Below are 24,664 nucleotides of genomic sequence, written 5' to 3'. Positions count from 1 at the left end.
CCGAAAATTTTTTTTTTAATCTTGAGTATTTTATTTTATCGACAATCTGTTAAACACATCACTAATTATCGTAACGCATGCACATCACTTGTTGGCGATGGCGATGAAGACTTTTTTACTTTTTATTGTATTTTTAAATATCTTTTGCAATCTATTGTCTTTAAAATGTCTTTTTGACACTTGTAAAAAACTGAGAAATCCATCAATCACAAATCACGTTATAAATTATACAAAAATGTGTGAAGTGTATTCAAACAACGAATAATTTAATCAAAATGGTGCCTGGAGTGTCTGCAAGACGTCTTAGACGAAATGGTTGATGACGTACCCTTAGCGTTACACCAAATGCTCTACTAGCAGCAGGATGGTGCTCCCCCACAATAAGGACGTCAAGTGCGCGAATAATACGTTTGGTGAACAGTGGATTGGACGAGTGGTCCAGTAGCTTGACCACCACGATCCTCGGACCTGACACCAATGGATTTTTGGCGTGACTTGAAACGACTGGTATGCGCAGAAGAGATAAACAGTGTAAACGCGTTACATGAAAGGATTGTTTTAGTGAAACTGTGAGACAAAACGTTTATGTGTTGCGAAAACTAAAGCGGAATACCTACGCTTCGCCGTGCTAGACTGTGCCTTCATCAGAACGGAGGACACTTTGAACACTTGCTTTGCAGTACGTAAACTTTGTAAGTAGGAACTTATAAATAAATAATTAATTGTGAATAAGGTGATTTCATTTCATACTTAATTTATTAATTTGTAAAAATAGGGTACAATGTTAAAATTAATTAAAACCTTAATAATTATTACGTATTTTTGACGGTCCTAAGCCCTGTACTTTCTTTATGGGTGTCTCTTGTTTATCTTAAATAATAGGTATTGTTCCCTACTTTTATCTCTGTGAATATGGCAAGAATGCAAAGTAACACGGTGTATATGTATATGTCTATGTATGTATGTATGTATTCATATGTTATTTATGTAATTATTATTTTTTTTCTAAATTCGTATTAATTCTCTACCGCCTACTTTATTCTCAGTTTGGCCCTAAGGTTGACTGGCAGAAAATGCCGAAAGGCATTAAGTCCGCCTTATGTACACCGTTCTGTGCATATAAGTTTTAAATAAAATAAATAAATGATGACACTAATGTCTTCAGACGGCGGCGTGGTGTGTCGCGCGGCGAGAGAACTTATCACGCGTCCGCTCGCCGCCATAACGCCCACACACTGCGGAAGATGTGTATTGCTGGTGATAGCTGATGATGAGTGTGATGTTATGAGATACTTGCTTCTGAAGTAGTCTAAATATGATGATGATGGTGATGATTTTCTTGATGGAGACGCCGTTACGTTAGTGACGATGTGAATGACTGTGATGATGATGAATGATAACGTGATGATGAGTAATGAGAATGACAATAATGATGATGATGAATGACAGTGGTGATGATGATGATTGACAGTGGGGATGATGTATGACACTAGTAATGATGAATGACAATGGTTGATGATGATGATAGCGATGATAAATGATTATGATGATGAGAATGACCTATTGATGATGATATTGACGCGTGATATTTTGGGAGGGTCGTTCTCCTGTAGTGGAGACTAAATGACCTACTAACGAACCTAATGATGATGATGAATGGGTAGTAGTGATGATGATGATGATGATTGTCCCTCAGACGGCGGCGTGGTATGTCGTGCGGCGAGAGAACTTATCACGCGTCCGCTCGCAGCCATAACGCCCACACATTGCGGGCGCTGCGGGCTGCTGGTGATAGCTGATGATGATGATAGATAAAGGAGTGCTTCTGCTAGACTAGTAGCTAAAGAGGCTAAGCTAGAAAGACTAAATGAGCTGATGATGAATGACAGACAATGGTGATGATATTAAATTACAATGGTGATGACTGTGTTGATGATGAAATGGAGATCAAAGTCGAAAGGGGAGGGGAGCGTAAGTCAAATAGTCACGGGCCTCTTCTTATGAACTTTGGCGCGCTTTATCTCTTTAAATTTTCATTAGTTTGAAAAAGTGAAAAATACGTACAGGGTATTTTTTGATAAGTTAACTGACGGACTAATTAAAACTCTTGCTTTTTGAGCCAGGAAACATCCCTATTCTCCATTTTTAAGACTAAATGACCTGATGATGATAATAATGATGATGATGACAGGGTGGTGATTGGGTAATGATGATTGTCATGAAGTAATTATTTATTGTCTGTACAATGATGACTGTGATTATGATGCTGACTATGGTTATTATGATAATGACGTGTGGTGTTTTGAGAGGGTCGTGCTCCTGAGTTCTAATTCTGGTCCTGCAGTAGGTACTAAATGGTCTGATGATGATGATGATGAAACCGTTGGTGGTGATGATGATGATGATGATTGTCCCTCAGACGGCGGCGTAGTATGTCGCGCGGCGAGAGAACTTATCACGCGTCCGCTCGCCGCCATAACGCCCACACATTGCGGGCGATGCGTGCTGCTGGTGATAGCTAACTTGAGCAATTGGGCCATCGCTGCTTACGGGTAAGTATCACTTAGGCCCGGTTTTTTGATTCGTAGTTAAAATAACCAATGGTCATATTTGACAGATGTCAAATGACAAGTGGTTAAATATCAGAAAAAAATGTTTTTCGAACAATGGTTAGCATGACTTTTAGTACATTTTTTAACCATTAGTTTACATTTTGTTAACATTAAACCATTAGTAGCAAAATTTAACAATTAGTTATTTTAACTATGAATCAAAAAACTGGGCCTTACATAGTCATATTTTAGGAGATAGAGTCATTAACTTTAATTTGGTAACTCTGTGTGTTGTAGAATGCTGTTTGTTTTCCTAACAATAAAATTAAAATAAAAAACACAGATCACAGAAACTAAAGGGAGATGTGACAAGGGGGCGTGGCCGGTGTCGCAGCAATATGCCCAAAAACGGAACACATTGCTCGTGAATGCAATGATGACAGCAGCGACGTTATAATGTAAACAGTTTACATTGCTTGCGTAGTACTTGAGATTATTCGAACGTTGAGTACTGATACCGCAGTGGATAATGAGCAATATTTTGATTACTTTGTGTGTGTGAATTTCTAATGCAACCCTGAGTTTCGAACTCAGCGCATTAGTTGGCATCTCTCTATATCCCTATGGTCATTTACTTACATTTGAAAGGTTTCGTTCCTAAAGGGTGAAAACGGGGCCAAGGCCGTGTTGCACCAGCTAGCTTTTACCGTAACTATAACGCTAACCGATGTTTTTTGTATGGAATTTAACAAACTTTTGTTAAAAGTTAAAGTAGGATGGTGCAATCCAGCATAAAACTTCGCTATCTGTCTGTCACCAGACTGTTGGTTGTTTTGTTATCGATTTATGACGAAAAATGAAAAAAGAACCTACCTATTTTGTACGGAACCCTCGGGGGGCGAGTTCGACTCGCACTTGTAAAAATAAATTTACTATATTTAGCTAACTAAGGCATAACACTGACAAGACTTTGACGTTAAAATACTTTTTACCAAATAGTGTTAATTAGAGAGCTTAGTGTGAGTTTACATCAAAAGTCGTCACTATCGCATTTAAAAGTGACGTTTGGTGTAAACTTGCACTAAGCCCACAGGAAGGAACCACTTAGAACTTAACTTGGAGATCGTGAATAAGGCGCTTAGTATAAAACACTAATATTGCGTACTAGCGGCCACCCGCGACTTCGTACGCGTGGATCCCTTTTTACCCCCTTAGGGGTTGAATTTTGCAAAATTCCGTCCTAGTGAGCACCTACGTTCTAAAAGAAACCCCCATGCAAAATTTTAGACTTTAGTTTCTGAGATTTCGTGATGAGTAAGGCCCAGAACAGACGGTGAAACGCAACTGCAACGAAACTGCAACTTTGTGATGATTCTGATGAATGAAACTGAAAGTTTCAAACTGGTCGCGTCATGTGTGGTCTCTCAACGGACGCTATGGCAGAAACTTAGATGCGACTCAAAAGTAACTAGCAGTTGCAGTTTCGTTTCACCGTCTGTTCTGGGCCTAAGTCAATGAGTGACCTTTCGCTTTTATAGATATAGATTAAAATCAACCAGTTAAGCCACCCTTCTTCAAAGTCCCAATTTTTTCAGTGTGTCGCAACACAGCCGCGACTTCGCCTCTCACCTCCTCCTGGTGTTGATGAGCAACCTGTTCCTCTACACGCTCTTCTACATCGTCATGAAGCTGCTGCATCGAGAGACTATACGGTGGTACAGGTCAGTAGCACTCACTATGTTTCACACTAACTTTTCAACCAATAGGAAATATGGGACTATACCTTGTCCCAAATCATCATCATCATCAACAGCCCTTTACAGTCCACTGCTGGACTATGAGCCTCCTCCACTATAGTGGAGGGTTTTGCCATAATCCCCACGCTTGGCAGGCGGGTTGGAGATCTCAGTTTAAAAGATTGATGTTTGTCAGAGAGCGCTGCTGCCCGTTCTCTGTTTGATGTGTAGTCCCTAAGTCGCCTCTTACGACACCCGCGGGAAGAGTAGGGGTTGGTGACAAATATATTCTACTCTGCCGTCACCACACGGCCAAATAAAGGATGTAAATTTTGACAAGTCCTACTATGGGACTATTCCCACTTCTCGTTCCCACCGCTGCAACTCCTGTGTAGCCAGGATCTACAGCTTGACCGCTCAACCCAACCAGTGAAGGTCAAGTTTGTCCCGGGGGAAAGTTAAACTGTCATTGGACCCGCAACAAAATTATTTAGATGAACATAGGAGTTCGAAGTTAAGGTTCGACTTCCTTCAGCGCTAAACGGACGACAGGTGACAAAGGTTTAAGTAATCTTTAAAAAAAGATATACATCACGGAAAGTAAGCATTGAGCTACTTGACAATGTTTTTTTCACAAAATCGTTTCAAAGCTTGAAAAACCTTTTCCTTGTCGCGACATGATCAGTACCTATAACAAACAGATAAACGTGCTTTATTTATTTATTACATAATTTAACCGTTACATATTTGATTTAATTTACTTTTATAGTGTTTCTAAATACCTACTTAATATTATGTTTTCAGCTGGGTGTACATAGCGCTCACTTACTCGGTGTGGTTCGGATCGAGTTACTTTTATTTGGACCAGAGCACAAACTGGGCGGTAAGTCACTTTAATCTCTCTTTAGATATCTTTACTTATATTGCTAAGACCAGGGTTTATAAAATTACATTAAGTTGAAAATTATAAATAACTTAAAAAAATCGAACTGCTTAAGGCGGGAATTGAACCCACGACCTTCCGCTTGCCGGGCGACTGCTCTTCCAACTGAGCTACTTAGACACTGGATGAACCCGTCGAAATTTTCAAGTTTAGTACACTGTTACGGCCAGCGTTTGTTTCATCAATGCTGGGTATACCTACCCTTAAACATCTAACAGAAATATTGTTGCAAATATTTAACTGTCAGTTAAGATGAAAATGGATTTATTCACGAGATAAAGCTTAGCTCGATTTGTCACAAAGTTAACTTGTCACAGGAAAAAAAGCATGAGTAAATTCGTCACACTTTTTACATTTCTCGTCACAAATTGAAGCGATCTTTTACACACTTGTGACGAATTTACTTTCAATTACCCTCACAAAAGTGTGACGAGTCATCATTATGGCAATTCGACAATAATCTCTTGAAAGATGTTGCTGTAATTTATTAAGAAAACATCAGGCCTCCCCAACCCGTCTGGCCTTATCTTATCAACTCTGAAAGGGATCAACACTAGGGCTTGCAATATCGGATAGTTTTCAACTCCGGAACTGATTTCCGATATTGGGCACTCAACTCCAGAATTCCGGTTCTAGTTCCGGAGTTGGTTAAAAAAAGAAAGCGCCTCCCGACAAACACGTACACGTATGTGGCCTCCACTTTAGAACCTTGCCCCATCGGCCGTCTGTTCTACGTACTATGTGCCCTGCCCATTGCCACTTTAGCTTGGTAATCCGATCGCTATATGTCAGGAACTTTAGTTCGTTTAAGAATCTCCTCATTTCTGGTTCGATCTCGAAAAGAAACACCGAGCATAGCACTCTCCATACCATGGTGTGCAACTTTGTGCTTATTATAAGGCCTTATAGTAAGAGGCCACGTTTCCGAACCGTGTGTCATCACTACTGGTAACACACACTGATTATAGACTTTCGACTTTAGGCACTGAAGTGTTTTGGTCGAAAAGCTGTTGTGTAGTTTCCCGAACGCTGCCCAGCCGAGTTGAATTCGACGTATTATTACATCTCCCTGCCTCACAGCTCGCTGCAGAGAAATCGCAGAGGAATCGCCCTCGTATTCAGCCAGGCTCAAAGACCTTCACATAGTCTAAGAACGCCAAGCATATGGGCAAGTTAGACTCTTCGGTCTTCTGTATAACCTGCCGTAGCGTATAGATGCGGTATATGGTAGTGTAAACGTTTCGATAACTGGCTTTCTCGAGAGACTATAAGTCATCGAACCTACGCGCGAGACTATTCGTGATGGCTCTCAAAAACAGCTTGTAGACATGACTCAGAGTCAGAACCCAGATGGGTCTGTAATTCCTTAATAAGGCTTTTACCCCTTTCTTAAAGAAAAACACCACCAAGCATTTGTTCCGTGCCTCTGGCATTATTCCCTGGAGTAAGACGGAGTTACAGTCTATGAAGGACTTTCAGTATCGGCTTATCACCTGCCGCGTTCAGAAGCTCTGAGGTTATTCCGTCATCACCCGGTGCCTTGTTGTTCTTTAGCTGTTTGAGAGCCACCCTAATCACGTAAGGGCTGATGTCCGGCTAATCTTCGGTATAGTGTCGAGTAAGCTTAGCTGTTGGAATTGTCCTGTGGCTGAGCTATTAACAGGTTTTACTCNAATATTGGACACGTATAATTTTATTTGTCAATCTAACAAATAATTACATAGTTATGGTGCGTTGAAGTTGCGCACGACGTCACAACGTGCGGCATTTTTAAGCAAGCGTTGACGTCACGGGCCTCTTCTTATGAACTTTGGGGCGCTTTATCTCTTTAAATTTTCATTAGTTTGAAAAAGTGAAAAATACGTGTAAAGTATTTTTTGATAAGTTAACTGACGGACTAATTAAAACTCTTGCTTTTTGACCCAGGCAACATCCCCATTGAACTTGAATGTATAATTTGTTGTTTGTGTTTTGTATCTAAATATTACTCATTAGTTCGCCTCAATTTTTGTCGAGCGACCTATAATAAACCAACACTGCTTTATCTCATGAATTAGGCCTGCCCCTCGCGAGATAATGGTGCCTGCTCGCTTGAGATACGGCGCAGCCGAGTGCGAGCCCTGTGACTCCACTATTCTGTGGCAATCAGCTTTTAAGGTGGTTGATTTATTTGCCCACTTCTTTGGCTTCCTTGTTTGCAACAGGCCTTAGATGTTTGCTTATGCTTTGTGGGTAGGTACTGCTTCTTAAGTTGTCACGCGGTGTAAGTAAATTGGTGTTTTAGCTTATCGACGACAAAGAAAAGGAAGAAATTATTTAAGCTACATAATCTAAACAGACTCAAAAATTTTTGGTGATATTGTAATTAAGAGACTGCAAGATGAAATGAATAAGACAGTTCAGTAATCAACATCTTCTATCTGTTTTCACTTGATTTTATGTATCCAAGGTACAATTATCAAAATATAGTTAACTAAAAGTTACTGTTATATAGAAAATTAACTAAAATGCCAAAGTTTTATGCTTATTTCATGAAACTAATCAACAGTACACCAACTTTTATTTAAATTTTATCGAAATTATAACTTTCAGCACAATAAGTCACAATATTCTTCTTTACTGTATAATAAATTTTAGGCTACAAAGTTAAGGTATTGAAATATAATTTCTTAACCCCCATTTTCTCCACTATTGTAAGAACCTTTTCTTATCTAGGAACCAGCCTTTTCATCTACCTAATTTGAATATTAAAGTACATTACAATGTACTGAATTATTAAAGCCTTTTTCATTATAAAAGTATGTACCTACTTACTGTTAAAATCGTATTTTTTTTCTCAAAAACTGGTCAAGTGCGAGTCACACGTTTGTTGAATGGGAGTCCCACCTAAAATATTTACTTCACTCTGTTTTGGTTATCATCTGTGAAAATGTCAACTATCTAGCTATCACGGTTCATTATGTACAGCTTGGTAATAGACAGACAAACAGTGGAGTCTTAGGCAGGGTTGCACCATCTTACTTTAACATTAACAAACGTCAAAAATCTGTCAAACTCCGTACAAAAACACCGGTTATCGTTACAGTTGCCGTTAAAGTCAGGTAGTGCATCTTAGCCTTAGTAATATTGTCCCGCTTTTCCCCTTTATGTAAGGAACCCTAAAAGCAGTATTTTTTCGTAATAACGTGGCTCTTACGTTTTGACTCGTCTGTCCACCTGGGATTCGAACTTAGGACCTGTTTAGTAAGTATTAGAGCACACTCTGGGAGATTATTCCCGCTCCCGTAGCACTCGTTGGGCATCATTATGGTAATTTTATCGGAAATTTTCGCCTTCGACGCTTAGCGTGCGGGGACACACACGGATAGAAAGAATGGAGACCTTTTGGCTTTGGTAATTATTAGTGTCTGTCTGAGCTATTTGTTGCGGTTGATCTAGAAAAAAAAATATAAGTTGAGAAACATTAGATAACAAGCTTTATACATAATACTAAAGGATGAATTGTTTAGCTAGGTACAACATGGCTAATATTTGTCCCTTTGGAACCTACCAATGCTTGAGACAAGTCAAAGTACTTACTACCACCAAAGATCATGAACATAAGTAAAAATGTTAATTTTGTTTATTTCTCTTTGCCTGTCTTCTAATGCCAACATTCTTGTTTATCCTTAACAGAAACCCTAAGTACTGCATTTTGTTACATCAAAATTTTCTTAGGTACTCGTAGGTACCTACTTAATTTTTCGCATAAAAATATTCATCCTGTACCTAAATCTGTAACCATTATTCCTCTATTACCGTAACCTTACCAAATTGAGTTCGTGCTAATTTACCTATCACTTTAGCTCACCAAACAAGATGTCTGTGTTCTCCCACTCCTGGGATATTAATCTGCTGGATAGTCCTCTTACGGTATATTGAAGAGCTCATTAATCGAGACATCTTCGGAAACGCTGACCATGGTAACCTCTCATGGGCGGGCTTTGTAGCCACGAAATCAGCGATTGATTTTGTGTAATAATTTTTAGACCATGACATACGCCCGAGAGCTTAGTGTGAGTTTACGTCAATCGTCGTCACTAGAGAGCGCCTAAAAATGACATTAAAATGTACGACCGATTGTACAGCGCCCCTAGCGGAAACTTACAAGAACTAAAATGTTTATATATTTTTTTAACGCACTCACTAGTGAGGACTTTTGATGTAAACTCATATTTATGAACCGAATCTTATAGTGAGTAGTTAAAGAAAAGAAGTGCAGTAAACTTTGTAATTGATAACCAGCTATTGAAAATTACAGGCATACATTTTTTTTGGCTAAACTTTACTTTCATTTTGATTTTAAATAAATGGTAATTTATGTATGAACTTTATCTTGTTGAACAAACATCCAGTAGGCCTAAGATGCGCGCCGCAATAAGCGGTTATCACGCCATTTTATCGATTTTGCCCATACATTTTGGCGTCGTTAAAAGTTATCACGGCGCGCATCTTAGGCCTACAGATTAAGATATTAAGACTACAAAATGTCTTGTATTTTATTTTATAGTTTTTTGTACTGACGTAAATAAAATTATACAAATAAATACAAAAATCTGATTAGTCTGATATTTTCAGAGTGGGGATGATTTTAACATTTACATAGAGCTGTCGAAGTATGTCTGACGTTTATAACTGAAAGTTTAGGCTTCAAAATTATTCTACGTAATTTGACATGGTATTTTAAGGCAGCTGAAAGATGAACGTTCATCAGCAAAGGTTAAGTTAACGCAGTCCTTTGTTTCGCCATGATAATTACGCCTACGCGCCACACGGGCACTCTCGCCCTGAATAAAATATGTACGCAAAACTGGTGTGAAGATGTACTGGGAATCAAAAAGTTGAAAAGCTTATAACTACATGAAACCTGTCAGAAGTCTGAATAAAGAACTAGCAGTGCTAGTAAGATAAGGTGCACCGTATTTATTATAACATTGTCAAAAAATATAAGTTTATATTTGAATATTGACTTTTGAAGCTGTCGATAACATTTGGTAAGGAGATTGTTTCAGATCCAAAGAAAACATAAGTATTTTTTATCCTAATTTTGGCAGAAGCAACTCGCGCGTAATAGATTTAGCCTTGGTTGCGCCATTTTACTTTAACAAACGTCAAAAGTCTGTCAAACTTCATACAAAAAACACCGGTTATTGTTATAGTTACGGTCAAAGTTAGGTGGTGCAACTGAGCCTTTAGATTTTCGTGACAGATCGAAATTGTTGCGGGCTAGACCGCGTGGAAATCTAAACTAATAACGACCTTATTTTGTAGACGTCTTTATACAGGGTGGCCCAGAAGAAAGTTCACTTTTGAAAATTAAAGGAAATTAAAACTGTACATTTTTGTAGAACTTTAACTATTGCAATTTAAAGGAAATTTAATGCAATTTATTGTTAAATTTACCTTTATTAAATTACATCGCCCAGGAGATTTCCTTGACGCTTACAACATTCGATCAACTTACATCAAAATCTTGAAATGCGTTCGTCAGAATATCCTCGAAACCTATTTTCAATTTTTTGCCGAATGTTCAGCTTCAATTGCTGCATGGTTGTTGGATTATAAAAGTATACTCTATTCTTAAGGTAACACCACAAAAAAGAATTTTCTGGAGTGAGATCAGGGCTTCCTGGTGGCCAGGAGATGTCACCCCTGCCTGAAATGATTTTTTTGTCGGAACATGTCTCTTACCATTTAAATGCTCTCATTTGAAGTGTGACACGTAGCCCTATATTGATAAAAACCAAGTGCTCCTGTCATAGCCTTGCGAATCTTGCACCTTTGAAATCAAAAAGCTTTTCAGTCTACCAGTATAGCGCTCTCAAAAATTAATCATCCTTTCAATGCAACAAACCAATTAAGCAGGGGTGAAATCTCACTGCCTCTAAGAAGCGCTAATCTCATTCCAGCAGACTTCTTTTTGTGGGGTTACCTTATGAGTAGAGTATACTCTAATAATCCAAAAACTCTGCAGCATTCATCCATCCTGAATCCATTTTGAGGTAACTCTAACGAAAGTTTTTCAAAATTTTTATGCATGTTGACCGAATGTAGTAAACGTCAAGAGAATCACATGTATGATCAAATTTATAAAAGAAAGTAAATTTAAAAAAAAATTGCATAAAATTTCCTTTAAATTGCTATAGTCGAAGTTCTACAAAAATGTACAGTTTTCGTTTCCTTGAATTTTCAAAAGTGAACTTTCTTCTGGGCCACCCTGTACTATTATAAGCTACTCTCTAGTTTGGCCAAATATCGCTGGTTTAGTGGCCCCTTTGTAAAGTCATCAGCCCTAAACGACTGATGTTGCAGTATCGGCAATATCCATTGTACATTATGAGACCTATTTACTATGCAGTATTTACACTGTTACATAACAATGAAATGTAACGTGTTGTATAACTGTGACTGTACTAGTGGTACATAGATAAATGTAGGATAGTTAAACACTTTTTTGTATAACTACTACACAAAATAGAAAATAAAGAAATACCTACACAAATTAAAGAGAAAGCACAAGTTAGGCGGTTTATCGTTATGAAGCCATCTCTTCCAGAAATCCTAGATGATAAAATCTAGGCCAGAATAACTATGTCTATTATGGTTATGCTTAAGTGAAGCAGCAAATCTAACGCACAGCGTTGAATAGACCTCTGTGATTGGTTCGTGTGTCACCCTGTGCGTCCACGCGCACTGTGAGACCTCATAGTAATGTTTGTGAATACGGGCCTTAGCTTCTGGGATCGTACTTTTCGCCAACCTGAATTGTTAATAGCTATTCCTACTCATGTGGTAGATACTGGGAAAGAAAGACTTCTTACAATGACAATAAGGTATGAACAGTGTGCTTACCATGAGTTTACGTTAGGTGTGTTCGCTAGCGAGTACGTCAAAAAAATCTATGAAGATTCTATTTATTGAAAGTAGCCGCCAGAGACGCTGCACAATGTCATACATTTAAATGTCATTTTTTTACGCAGTCGCTAGCGAGCACACCTAACGTAAACTCATGGTAAGCACACTGTTCTTCGAATCATGTAATGTTTTCATTGCGTATCGATTTAAGATTAGCGCTAATGAAAATGTTGAAAAGGGCCGCTCCTAAGAATTATTGACGGGAAAAAATAAAATTAAAGCGAAAGTAACAAAGAACAGCCATCCATTCGTTGAATATTCGTCTCATTAGGTATAATTCAGTACGAGTAGGCATTTCGCTGTTGGAATTTCTACCATATTTCAGCGAGCAAGCGGTCGTTCAGTTTACGATTAGATATAAGGGATAGGCGATAGCGATCAAAGCAAAGCATGGAAAAAGAATTATAAATTGAAAAATGTATAGGTACAAATAGTCACAAATTTTGGGTGGTTCAAATATTTTTTCTACGCCATTTTCAATACCACAAGCATCTATTTCATCACTGACTTGAAATAGAAAATCGTTAGAATAATTGTGCATTTACGAGACAATCCACTTCTGGTTCACAAGACGGTCTTGTCCACAGCTAGTTCTATGTAACCAAGATTAGCAAGTTTTCCAGAGGAATGTTACGGAGTCACAACGCAATAAATCAGAAGATATAAAAAAACTTACAAATGAATTCAGAACCTTCTGCTTTTCGAAGTCCGTTAAAATAAGAAGTAATTATTATTAGTAAGTTAGGAGCATTCAGCTTGCTACAAATCCTTTTTCTGTAAAAGTATTTTTTCCATTGGTCAACTTTTTTTTAAGTAACCTTAACAATTCTGCTATCAGTTTTTTAAATCCACGCTGCCCGCTCCGCTTCTAAAAACGCTGTGATCTTATCCCACACACCGCGCCCCTCAACCCGCCAGCCGCCTGTGTTTGAGAAGATAATTTTCTTCTTAATTAACCTTCTGTTGAATAGCGTATTTAATTGGTCCATTGGAACGTGTGAGATGTGATGCCCCGGGGGTGGAAAGTGGGAATGTGCCAGTTTTTTATTTGATGGGGGTTGAAAAAAGGGTTAGACGTGTGGAATTAGAATGGGGATGTAAATGCTAGTGGGGTTATTTTTGGTTGGGAAGAGGCATTTGGTATTTTATAAATTATCTTATTTATCCATAATTTATACGTGTGTAAGTTGTACCTACTCTACGTAACTTAAAAGGTTAGAGATTGGAGGACTGCCAATTCCAAACTTAAATCGTAACACAAGCTTACCACGAAGAGTAAACGGGAATAGTAGTAGGTTCTAGGTAAGTGCAATATAAATTTTATTAAATAAAGCTCTTCTTCTTTAAATATAAAAGCGAAAGGTCAGACTGACTCACTCATCACGAAATCTCAGAAACTATAATTGTTAGGAGTCTCTAATTTTGCATGGGGGTTCCTTTTAGAACGTAGGTGCTCACTAAGATGGAATTTTGCAAAATTCTACCCCTAAGGTGAAACGAGGCCCACGCGTACGAAGGCGCGGGCAACCGCTAGTTACCAATATTCTTCTAAAAATCAAATCCTTTATGAATAAAAGTATAGTAATATTTGCATTGGACAGTATTTACTAATCCATGTAGCAATATTTTCTTAAAAATCCAATGTACCTAACGCATGCAAGAAATTCTTACATAAGCACATTAATTAGGTGAAAATATATTTTCTTTTGAAAGCCACTTAACATAAAAAGGCTGCTTAAGAAGGCTTATCAATTTAATTGGCAAAAGCTGTTTTTATTTCCGATAATCTTCGGAAAAGAATTGTTAAGGAAATTCAGAGATTATTGTCATGGAAATATAAAAGATGTTTCCTTTCTGAGAAACAGGTAATTATTATTAATAAACACAAGAAAAATATGCCGAAGAAAATAAATACAAATACTTATCCATTTACAAAATATTAATCTTCGTACCTACAGCTCCCTTATTGAGAAGAAAGAACTACATTTTTTTATATTTTCTTTTTGTATTGTATTTTGTATGTCATCTGATAGTTTGCTCTAAAGTTGTGAACCTACGAATGGTAGGTAGGTACGTTTTTTCCATATTTGGTTTTATTAGCTCTGTATTTTTCAAGAAAGTTTTCCTAATCCATGTATTAGTTAGTTATCATTTTTACCTTAAACTTACCTACTAGCAACCCGCTCCGGCTTCACACGGGTACTATTAAACATGTAAAACTTCTTCTTGAATATACTATTAATTGCTGAAAACTGCATTAAAATCCGTTACGTATAGTTTAAAAGATCTAAGCGCACAGACATCGGGAGCGACTTTGTCTTAAACTATGTAAGGTCTGCAATTTATTCATACTTAGCTATGACACGTAAGTAATTTATCTTTTAGCTATATAATACCAGACCATTTTTCTTATCTCCAATCCTATACCAGAGGCAGTCTTAAGAATTAGTCCAACAAACTCTCCCTTATCAATACACCCCAAAAATTAATGACCAAAATAAATCCCCCGTCTTCCCTCCTTCTGCTCATAATTATAATTAACGCTGCCTATATTTCACATTTTGATAAAAGCGTTGAACGTCTTTATTAAGACAATTAGCCAAATTGCCAGAAGTACTCAAGTTAAACGTCTCTTAGGTGGCACTTAAATAGAAAATGGCTGGAGTATATTAGATTTCCGCACGTCTCACCATCAAAGGATGTAACTGGAGGCGCCAGTAAGTTTTACTATGAAATTAGAGGGAGCTAAGACAATGGGGACATACAAGCTGTATGCTCTTCTGCATCAAGGCAACCTCGCTCCAAGTAATGAATTGGCGACATACTCTATCAAATTGGTTTTCCAATAAAGGATCTAATACGAGTAGATAGTGTGTCAGTTAAACCTAGGCGCAGACCACCGACTTTTAGTTGCCGATAGTTGGCAACGATTCTAAGTATGAAGCATCGTTCGATACCAAACCGGTGTAATGTGCGCACGTTTATACATCTCCATACTAATCAACAGCCCTACTTAACTATAGGCCATCTAAGTCGGTGGTCTGCGCCTAGACTAACACATCACTACATAGTATGTAACGAAGTCGTTTTCCGCTGTCTGTCCCTATGTATGCTTAAATGTTTAAGACTACGCAATGGATTATGATGCAGTTTTTTTAACAGATAGAGTAATTTAAGAGAAAGGTTTATATGTATAACTAGCTAACCCGGCGAATATAAAAAGGCAATAAATAAGCAAATTTTGACCGTTTAGACCTACCCTGGACTACAAAAAACGTTTTAAAACCAAAATCAGCTCAATCGGCCCAGCAGTTCTCGAGTTTTAATCAGACTAACGAACAGCAATTCATTTTTATTTATATAGATAGATACATGCATAATATAGTAGAGAATGTGTGGTTTTGTCCCTCAGTCGACGAAGCACATGATGTCGTGCCCTGCGTGTCCAAACAACTGCACGCAGGAAGATTTAATGAAGCCTGCTGACAACGCCACTCTTGTTGCGGAGTTTTGTGCTGACACTGTGTAGGTTTGTTGTCGACACGACAAGAAGAAGAAGAAGTAGAGAAACATGCAAAGCTGGTGCGGGTCGCTAGTCTTTTATAAATGATTTTGGTGTCAATCACCATGTTTAGTTTTTCATTGTAACATAAATAGTAGGTAGGTACCTACTCCACACTCATTTAGTTACAAAATAGCATCTATTTCTATTGCATAAATGCCGCAGTTTTTGGTTTCACCATCGTCAGTACACGAGACTAGCTTAAATGAGGACGCATGTGTCGTCAAAGGCACGTGGCTCGAGTATACAAACGTGGTCTACAATATTCAATAGATGAATAGTTAAAGCATCAAGGCAAACAAGTCGAGCTATAAATGTATGATCGTAGGAGTGTCTATACATGGCGCGACTCGATGCTACACGATGCTGCGAGTACAAAACGATACAATTATTGATCATAGTTTTGCACGATCGTTACGCGTTTTTACGTGCTACATACATACATTGTCCTACTACTTAATATTACTCGTATAAAGGCGAAAGTTTGGATGTCTGGATATCATGATGTCTGGATGTTTGTTACTCTTTCACGCAAAAACTACTAAACGGATTTTGTTGAAACGTTACAGCATTATTGTTTATAGCCCAGATTAACATATAGGCTATAATTTATGACGATAAACGTGACAAATAAATTTCAATAAATAAATAAGACGTGTCTAAAAAGCGCCATCTATCGTCATTGGTTAAAATGTACAGCGCTGGACAATGCCTAATGCTCATGATTTCACCTAGTGTCTTTATAAATAAAGAATATTAAATATAGAAACACATTCATAAGATGATTTCGGAAGGAAAAGTCACATTGTATAGTAACTATCTATACAATCTAAAATGCAAAAGGCCTAAGGTCTGGAATTTCATTAAATATTAATTCTAATTAAGCACGTAGAGCCCTTGACCTTTAAAGTTTGCCCTATAACCTGACCGTACTCATCGCAGATTAATTTGTCTAAAATCTAGATTTCAAGCGAGAACCTGAATAATTTTTCAAAATTACACTTAAGTGTGACTAACACACAGCCAGAGAGTACAGAGTTAATGTAATTACAGAAGTTACTTGCTGTACCGTGGTTCACTTAGTTTTGTAGTGCTGCTAAAATATCGATAGATAAGATTCGATAAAGTCATAGGATTTTGGGCTTAAATCAACTGAACCGTCCACTTAGTAGAAGCTACAATTTGAACCACATGATAGTTAAAAGTATATTAATATACAGCAAACAGCTAACTCTACTGAAAACCAGAGTAAAATATGAGATTCACATAGTTAAAATGTAGGTGGGTAAAAGATTTTTGTTTAAATAGGTACTTTAAATAAATATGCAAATAAAGTTATGAGAACTTTGGAAATGACACAATAATACTAATAGTCATTGTGTTAAATTTTTATAATTAACGACGAAGTCTGACTTCAGTTGTTTATCAGATAAATCTATATATATAAAAGAAAGTCGTGTTAGTTACTCCACTTATAACTCAAGAACGGCTGAACCGATTTAGCTGAAAATTGTCAGGGAGGTAGTTTAGAGCCAGGAGAAGGACATAGGATACTTTTTATCCCGTTCGAAATTTAAAAAAAAGTCTGTTTATTTATTGCCATTAAGGCGGAACAAAGTTCGCCGGGTCAGCTAGTAATAGTATAATGACGCCTCTACGTGTAATTAAAAAAAAGTATTCAAGTATGTCCGTTGTCTAGTACCCAAAGTACAAGCTTTGCTCAGTTTGGGACTAGAAGCGTAGTGTAAAATGTCCATGGATATTTATTTATTTATTATTTACTAATTATGTATACAATTTAGTAGTTTTGAGTTACTGAAATAAAAATAAACNTCAACACCGTATCGCCTACGTATAGGCGACGCGTTTACGTTACGATGCGGAATTGCGGATAAGTTGCTTTATGTAGTTTCATACAAAGAATGCTGACCGCCTCGAGTTGATACGGTTACGATCCCTTTCCGGGTTGATAAATGTGCTACGTCCTTAAATGATAATTATGTAATATTTTTATGTTTTTTCCTTTAGCTAACACCAGCACAATCGCGTCAAAGCAACAGAGTTTGTTCGCTGCTACAACTGTACGATTCGCACGACGCGTGGCATTTCCTATCGTCGGCGGCCATGTTTTTCTCGTTCAACATGTATCTGACCATAGACGATAATTTGGCTAGAGTGCCTAGGAGTAATATTATGGTGTTTTAATTTTACAACAACTGTATAAATTCACATGAGAAAATCTACGAAACGAATAACGTTTCGTTATACGAATCTGACGCCCATATTCACAAACGATGCTTGCTCAAGTGAAACAGCAAATCGAACGCACGACGTTGAATAGAGCTGTGTGATTGGTTCGTGTCACCCTGTGCGTCCACGCGCACTGTGAGACCTCATAGTAATGTTTGTGAATACTTGCGTGAGTTCCGTGTTAGGGTTCGTTCCCACGGCAATACAGTTTTACGGATAATGCATTATTGGATTTATTGGATGACTGTCGTGTGAACACACATGGTTTTTTGCGGGACACTGCAAACGGTAATATTAAAACACGTATACTAAACGGAATCCTGCAAAAAGGGATGTCTTGGGAGCAAACCCTTTCCGAACGAAGCTCAAAGCACTGACCTTGAAACTTGAAAGTATAAAGTGCGGTCGCCGAGCAGTTAGAATTTCGTCCAATGACCTCAAGCTACCTATCCTTATCGCTCGCGTGTAATTATATTGCTGTCGCGCTCGCACACTCACTGCGGGCGCCCGTCGCACAGTCGCGACAGCAATATAATTATGTGCGAGTGATAAGGATGGGTACCTTCGGGTCATTGGACGATATTCTATCTGCTCGGCGGCCGGACTTTACAGACATTTAAGAGCGTCTTTAAAACAAGTTTAGTAAATATTTTTGCAGAAATATTGCCTCTACAGGGTGTTAGGTAAATGGGTATATGAGCCGACACTAGCCCATGTTAACATGGTCATATAAATGGTATGGTGAAGTTAGAAATTTGATAACATCATTTTATTTTTTTTTATTTTCATACAAAATAAATTTTATAAAATCTGATTTGTATGAAAATTAAAATAATTAAAATGAAGATATCAATTTTCTGACTTCACCATACCATTTATATGACCATGTTAACATGGGCTAGTGTCGGCTCATATACCCATTTACCTAACACCCTGTATACAAATGTGTGATGAAGCAAAACCTTATGTAATTAATACAATCTTTATCTAAATAACAACAGATTAGAAATTCAAACCTAAAAATACTCCGCAAATGAGAGATTATGAAATATTAGTAAAAAAATAATTGGTTATGTTCCTAAAAATCATTTTTGTAAGGGACAAGTTTGTGAACCACATTTAGCCTAGGCGCAGACCGCTGACATTTAGTTGGCTGATAGTTAGTCGGGCTGTTAATCAGTATGGATGTGTATGAAAGTGCGCACATTACACCGATTTGGTATCGGCCGATTCTTCATACAAATTAGAATCGGGCCCAACTATCGGCCAATTAAACTAAAAGTTGGTGGTCTGACGCCTAGGCTTGCTCTATTCTTTTCCATTTGTTCCCGTTGAGTCACACCATTTTGTGTAACACTGTTACCCATTGGTAAAAATAAAACCGACTAGTAACACTGTTACTCAATGCCGCATTTTTTTCCCCTTTGAGTGACGGTGTTACTCAACAAAACACTGTGTTCCCGTTCCCTTTGTTTATACACGGTGTTCGGTAAATGGGTTTATAAACCGACACTAGCCCATGATAATATAAATGGTATGGTAAACGACTAGCCAATTTGCCTTCGGCATTTCATGAAACAAACACTGTCACTCAAAGGGAAAAAATGTGGCATTGAGTAACAGTATTACTAATCGGTAATTTTTTTACCAATCGGTAACAGTGTTACACAAAATGGTGTGACTCAACGGGAACGAACGTTCTTTTCTATCCTATTTTTATACTTTATCAAAAAGTTCAAAACTTATGAGCTAGTTTCCTTATTTCAATAAATACGTACGTAATTCACCTAGCACTAACTTGTCCCATTTTGTATTTTCATCTTTTATCTTTTTCCCTCATCTAAAGATCTCATTCACATCTTTATTTAAGTATTCTAAGCCTAAAATCGTAAATTCTAATTCTTTCAAACAGGGTATGGTTTGTAACTACCTGTAAAAGTTTGACAGCACCAGTTTATTTATAGTTCCAAAATACTGAACTGTCCTATGCATGACATTGACAGTAGGGCGCCACCGTCAATACCGGATCGCTGGTTCCGATTTTTGCCATGTTGGAAACCATATAGTTGAACGATGGTAGCGCCCCCCTGTCATTGAGTTTGGTGGGACAGTTCAGCGTGGGTCATCTATACGTATATTACGTATATATACAGCGATGCGGTATTGACGGTTGGCGCCCCACTGTCAAAGTCATGGATAGGACAGTTCAGTATATTTTGGAACTATACTTTTAATGAGCTGTCAAAATGAGAAAATCAATGCAAAAATGAGTTACAAAAAAGTGACTACAATCGCGATTTGACAGTTACATTGGTGATGTCAGGATGGCTGTTTGACATGACATTACATAGCTCACTATTACAAAATTCCACATTAGTTTAAAAATGTAAATACACAATCAACTTGAGTATGTCATTGATAAATTAAATTATATCCTTCACTTTCCCGATAGAATAGTAACTAATTTAATAATTACTAACACGGAGATAATTCTAACGAGAAAATGGCAATTTTTCATAGGGATTCCGAATCCCTGTGATGATAATGAATCAAGAAAATTGAAAATTGGTTAGTGTTCTAAGGCCGCCTGGCTAGCTACCACCATCTTACCTAAGTCTGTCGCCATAACAACAATGTTAACAGCATTGTTGTGTTCCGGCAGTTAGAGGTAAGAGAGCCAGTTCCTCTGTGGTTGAGGATTCCGGGTGAAGCTCGCTTCCACCTTCGGCCTGATCATCATTACCATCAGGTGAGATGCAGGCTAAGAGCTCCTTTGTTTTGTATAGTAAAAAAAAAGTAGAATCTGATCATTTTCTCACTACATATGATAACCATGACTCGCGGATCGCCACCCAGAAATGTATTTAACACATAGAATTTACCTTTAAAAATTAGTTATAGGGAGCTTAACGGTATTTATCAAGACAAAAGGTGCTATTATGAACAATTAAGCTGCTATTATAAGATTGGCGAATGTTTAGTTTAAATTTACACATTAAACTGTGGCATTTGAGAATTGTCAAAAATTATAACCAGGGTTTGTTGCCGAATTACCAAAATAAATCGTCACACTTATGAATTAAGATTAAAAGTAAATTCGTCACACTTTAAAGTATTACTTAAGTAAATCATACGTCACTCATAATTGTAACAAATCTACTATATTCCTTAAGAGCTACTAAAATAAAATGTGACCAATTGACTCATAATTTCTGTGACGAATCTTTTTTTTTTTTGTAAAGCGACCATAAACCCAAATACATACACCACTATTGAATAGATGTACTTTTTGCAAATATTCCAAGAAAGTATTTACCTATTTAAGTTTGACTGATTTCATGTCATCTGACACTTGATAATTTTAGTAGATAGATCGTTTCATTCACGAAGACGCGTGCCACCAATTTTTGGTCGAGCGAAGTGTGGGGTGCGGGCAGTTTGATCCGAGCAATCCGAGCGGCATTATTGTAGTGTCCGTGTGTACTCATGGATAATTTAGCGTGTACCGATAACACTCAAACATTAGCGGAAGAATGGTGGGGCGCGTCTTCGTGGATGAAACAATCTATAGATAAAAACGTCAGTAAATCTTAAGAAGCCTTCAAAATTAAGCTGTTTGCGCCAACTAGAGCGCAATTAAGAAAACTCTTTCACTTTATGTTATTGCCAAAAAGTTGAGTGAATTTAATTATATTAAAATAGCACGATATTGTTCCAAAGAAACGGTTGATAAAATATAAATCAGTGGCCTTTAAAATTGATTAAAATGTTAGTTTTTAAATATAGCAAAAGTTATTTGTGAACAAATTCGAATAAATTTGTTGATGACTAATGTATTTAACACTGTCTTGTACGAATTTATTTTAAATATCTTGCACACTTTATTATACCTAGGTTTTAACGAAAAGCTAGCATGTGTGGATTGGATGCGGTAGACTATGAGACGTTCGCTATCCATTCGTTTTCGTAATCGCTTTTCTACTAATTTTATAAATATGCGATCTTCTCGAAGCTAATTTGCTAAAATATGACAACCCTCTTCCTTGTAAAAAAAAACTATTATAATACCGCTTAAGCTCATGAATGTTTTGTCCCTTTCTGTCAAGTATTGACTACACTTAGATGAAAAGGGGCAAATCTATTTTTATTTTCGTGTCACTTCTGCAGTCCACATGCTAGCTTTTTTAAACATTGTTTTACGCACTAATAACTATACTCTTTTATTTACTGTTAGATTTGTTATATGTTTCATTATGAATTTTATTATACCTGTATGATTTCATTGAAATCAGTAAGAATACCTTTCCAAAGAATGTTGTGAAGACATGTTGACAAACCTCTTGACACATGTGTAACCTTAGCAATGATATAAGTGAGTTTAAATGTAATTTTTACTGATTTGAATTAAAATCAGCTTCGTATTAAGTAGTAACTTACAGTTAGCATCTATCAGCCCGCCCAGACTAGTGGCAAAGCGTGACAGTTGCCTTATCTTTGGCGTTTTTCTATGGAGTTATGGAGATCAAAAAGTTACTTTTCTAGGGCCCCAGTTATGGTGTGCACAGATTGTTTTTTGAAAGCGTTCGTGATAGATGTAGTTAGACAATTTGGCCTAAGGCCCAGAAGACACGGTGAAACGCAACTGCAACGAAACTGCAACTTCTAGTTACTTTTGAGTTGCATCTAAGTTTCTGCCATAGATTCTGTTGACAGACCACACATGACGCGACTAGTTTGACTGTGTTCTGGGCTTTAGGCTCTGTAGACAAAGTGACATTCATGACAGATTGAACTTCGTCATCGCTACGTCAGAGACGACGCGACCGCGACATTAAACCTGTCATGAAAGTTTTATAGAGAGGCCCTTGACTACTTTATATTGTTGTTTGGATGTCTCGAAGTGTTCTGTTGTGAGAATGTAAAGTTAAGATCGCTAGTCTTTGTAAATAAATATAAAATTTGCTTTTATAAATGGTGCTGTTTTATTTGTCATCTACTCCCCAACATTTTATATTCTGTTGAAAAAAAAACATCTAAGCATAGTTTTTTTTTTATTTTTTTTTGTTTTTTATAAAGATTATTAGTAATTTGTTATTACACAAATTACTAATATTCCCGTTAGCCCCTCGTACTAAGCTAAATATGCTTGTGTCACGAGTGAGCTCACCACAATAGTCGAGCGGCGGCGGGGACCGAACTCGCGTTCCCCGGATCACGAGTCGGCTAGTCCGACCCCTTCACCGTTCGGCTATCGTGGCTCTCTTTTTGGATCTAGTGTAATGAACACTATATGCAGAACGAGAAGAAACAAGAACGCAAATTAAAAGGAATTATGTTAAGAAGAATAAAAGTTAGAACTTACCTCATGAGTGGGCAGTGTACTGATCCGGGACATACCTTTCACTTTTTCACCAATTTTACACCAAATAATTTATTATAAGTTCCCTAAACCGATCCACAATGATCACAATAGAACACAAAAATCACACAATTCATCTCTATTACACGAGAGGCGTCTCGCGAATGGACCAAAGCCATTTGAACCCTTCTGACCCACCGCACTACCAAACCACACTACCAGTAGTGTCGTGGGGAATATTTTTTCCCTTCTGCACTACCAAGCCAGTAGTGTCGTGGGTAACATACATCTTCATTCCCATCGACACTACTACCATAACTAAATGTAAAATTTGTAAAATTTTGGATTGTTTTGCAACAAAAATTACCCACGACACTACTGGCTTGGTAGTGTAGAAGGGAAAAAATATTCCCCACGACACTACTGGTAGTGTGGTTTGGTAGTGCGGTGGGTCAGAAGGGCATTTGAAGACTAAACTAACTACCCTCACCAAAATTTTCTTAAATAAACCATACTTACTCGTACTACCCCACTTTACAGAATTTATTTAATAAATATAATATTCTGAGAGTACATAATCAAATAGAAGAATGGCTGGCTCAACATCAGATGCATCATTCATTTACAGCTAGATTACAAACAATGGGACATATTTGAAAGAATAATGTTTAGATGACCCACGCTGAACTGTCCCACCAAACTCAATGACAGGGGGGCGCTACCATCGTTCAACTATATGGTTTCCAACATGGCAAAAATCAGAACCAGTGATCTGGTATTGACGGTGGCGCCCCACTGTCAATGTCATGGATAGGAAAGTTCAGTATTTTGGAACTATATGTGACATTGCGTTAATTGAAAAAAAAAAAAACCTTGTTGATAAATAAAACGCAGATATAATATTCCGTAATACTTTTATTGTGTATAATATTCGATCGTCTACACTACGAACAAGCCGTTATGTTACATACATACAATAGCGCAGCTTAAAGCTCGGGTGGGGCCGCTCAGGGCCGGACTGAGTGCTCACAAAAAATATTAAAAACTTCCAAATACCTGAGAAATTTATAAAATAACCAATACACTATAAAGCCATTTTAATATTAGAGACCAAGAGCCAAACTAAGTTAGTTTAGCTTGCATAGCTGATGCAATTTTCCATAGTTTTATCTAAACTATGCAAATACTATAGAAAACTGCGTTAGCTATGCGAACTAAGCTGAACTAGCTTAGATCTTGGCCTGCAACGGCCATTAAGCTTTATCATAATTAGTAAATAATTTATACTTAAAGCCTTTTCGAGCTTCT

The 24,664-nt window shown here is 37.4% G+C and overlaps 1 protein-coding gene across 3 annotated transcripts in view; it reads left to right on the top strand.

Annotated features, from left to right (window-relative positions):
• The window catches only part of LOC114363244 (SID1 transmembrane family member 1-like), a 42,116-nt gene extending 23,640 nt beyond the window's left edge, over window positions 1-18,476 (top strand). Inside the window, exons 17-21 of one of the 3 annotated variants that reach the window (XM_028318920.1) lie at window positions 1,166-1,257; window positions 2,512-2,552; window positions 4,148-4,273; window positions 5,093-5,171; window positions 17,776-18,476. In XM_028318920.1, the coding sequence (XP_028174721.1) occupies window positions 1,166-1,257; window positions 2,512-2,552; window positions 4,148-4,273; window positions 5,093-5,171; window positions 17,776-17,952 (515 nt within the window). In that variant the 3' untranslated portion in view covers window positions 17,953-18,476. Of the gene's footprint in view, window positions 1-1,165; window positions 1,258-1,696; window positions 1,834-2,419; window positions 2,553-4,147; window positions 4,274-5,092; window positions 5,172-17,775 lie in introns of those variants that run through there. The other 2 variants (XM_028318919.1, XM_028318921.1) reach the window with 2 other exon arrangements.
• Window positions 18,477-24,664: the final 6,188 nt, after the last annotated feature.

This window comes from Ostrinia furnacalis, unplaced genomic scaffold (genome assembly GCF_004193835.3).
Source record: "Ostrinia furnacalis isolate ACB-3 unplaced genomic scaffold, ASM419383v2 OfSCF7033, whole genome shotgun sequence".
In the NCBI taxonomy this organism is placed as follows: Eukaryota; Metazoa; Arthropoda; class Insecta; order Lepidoptera; family Crambidae; genus Ostrinia; species Ostrinia furnacalis.
Note: the sequence above shows the minus strand (reverse complement) of the source record. Positions and strands in the feature narration are given on the sequence as shown.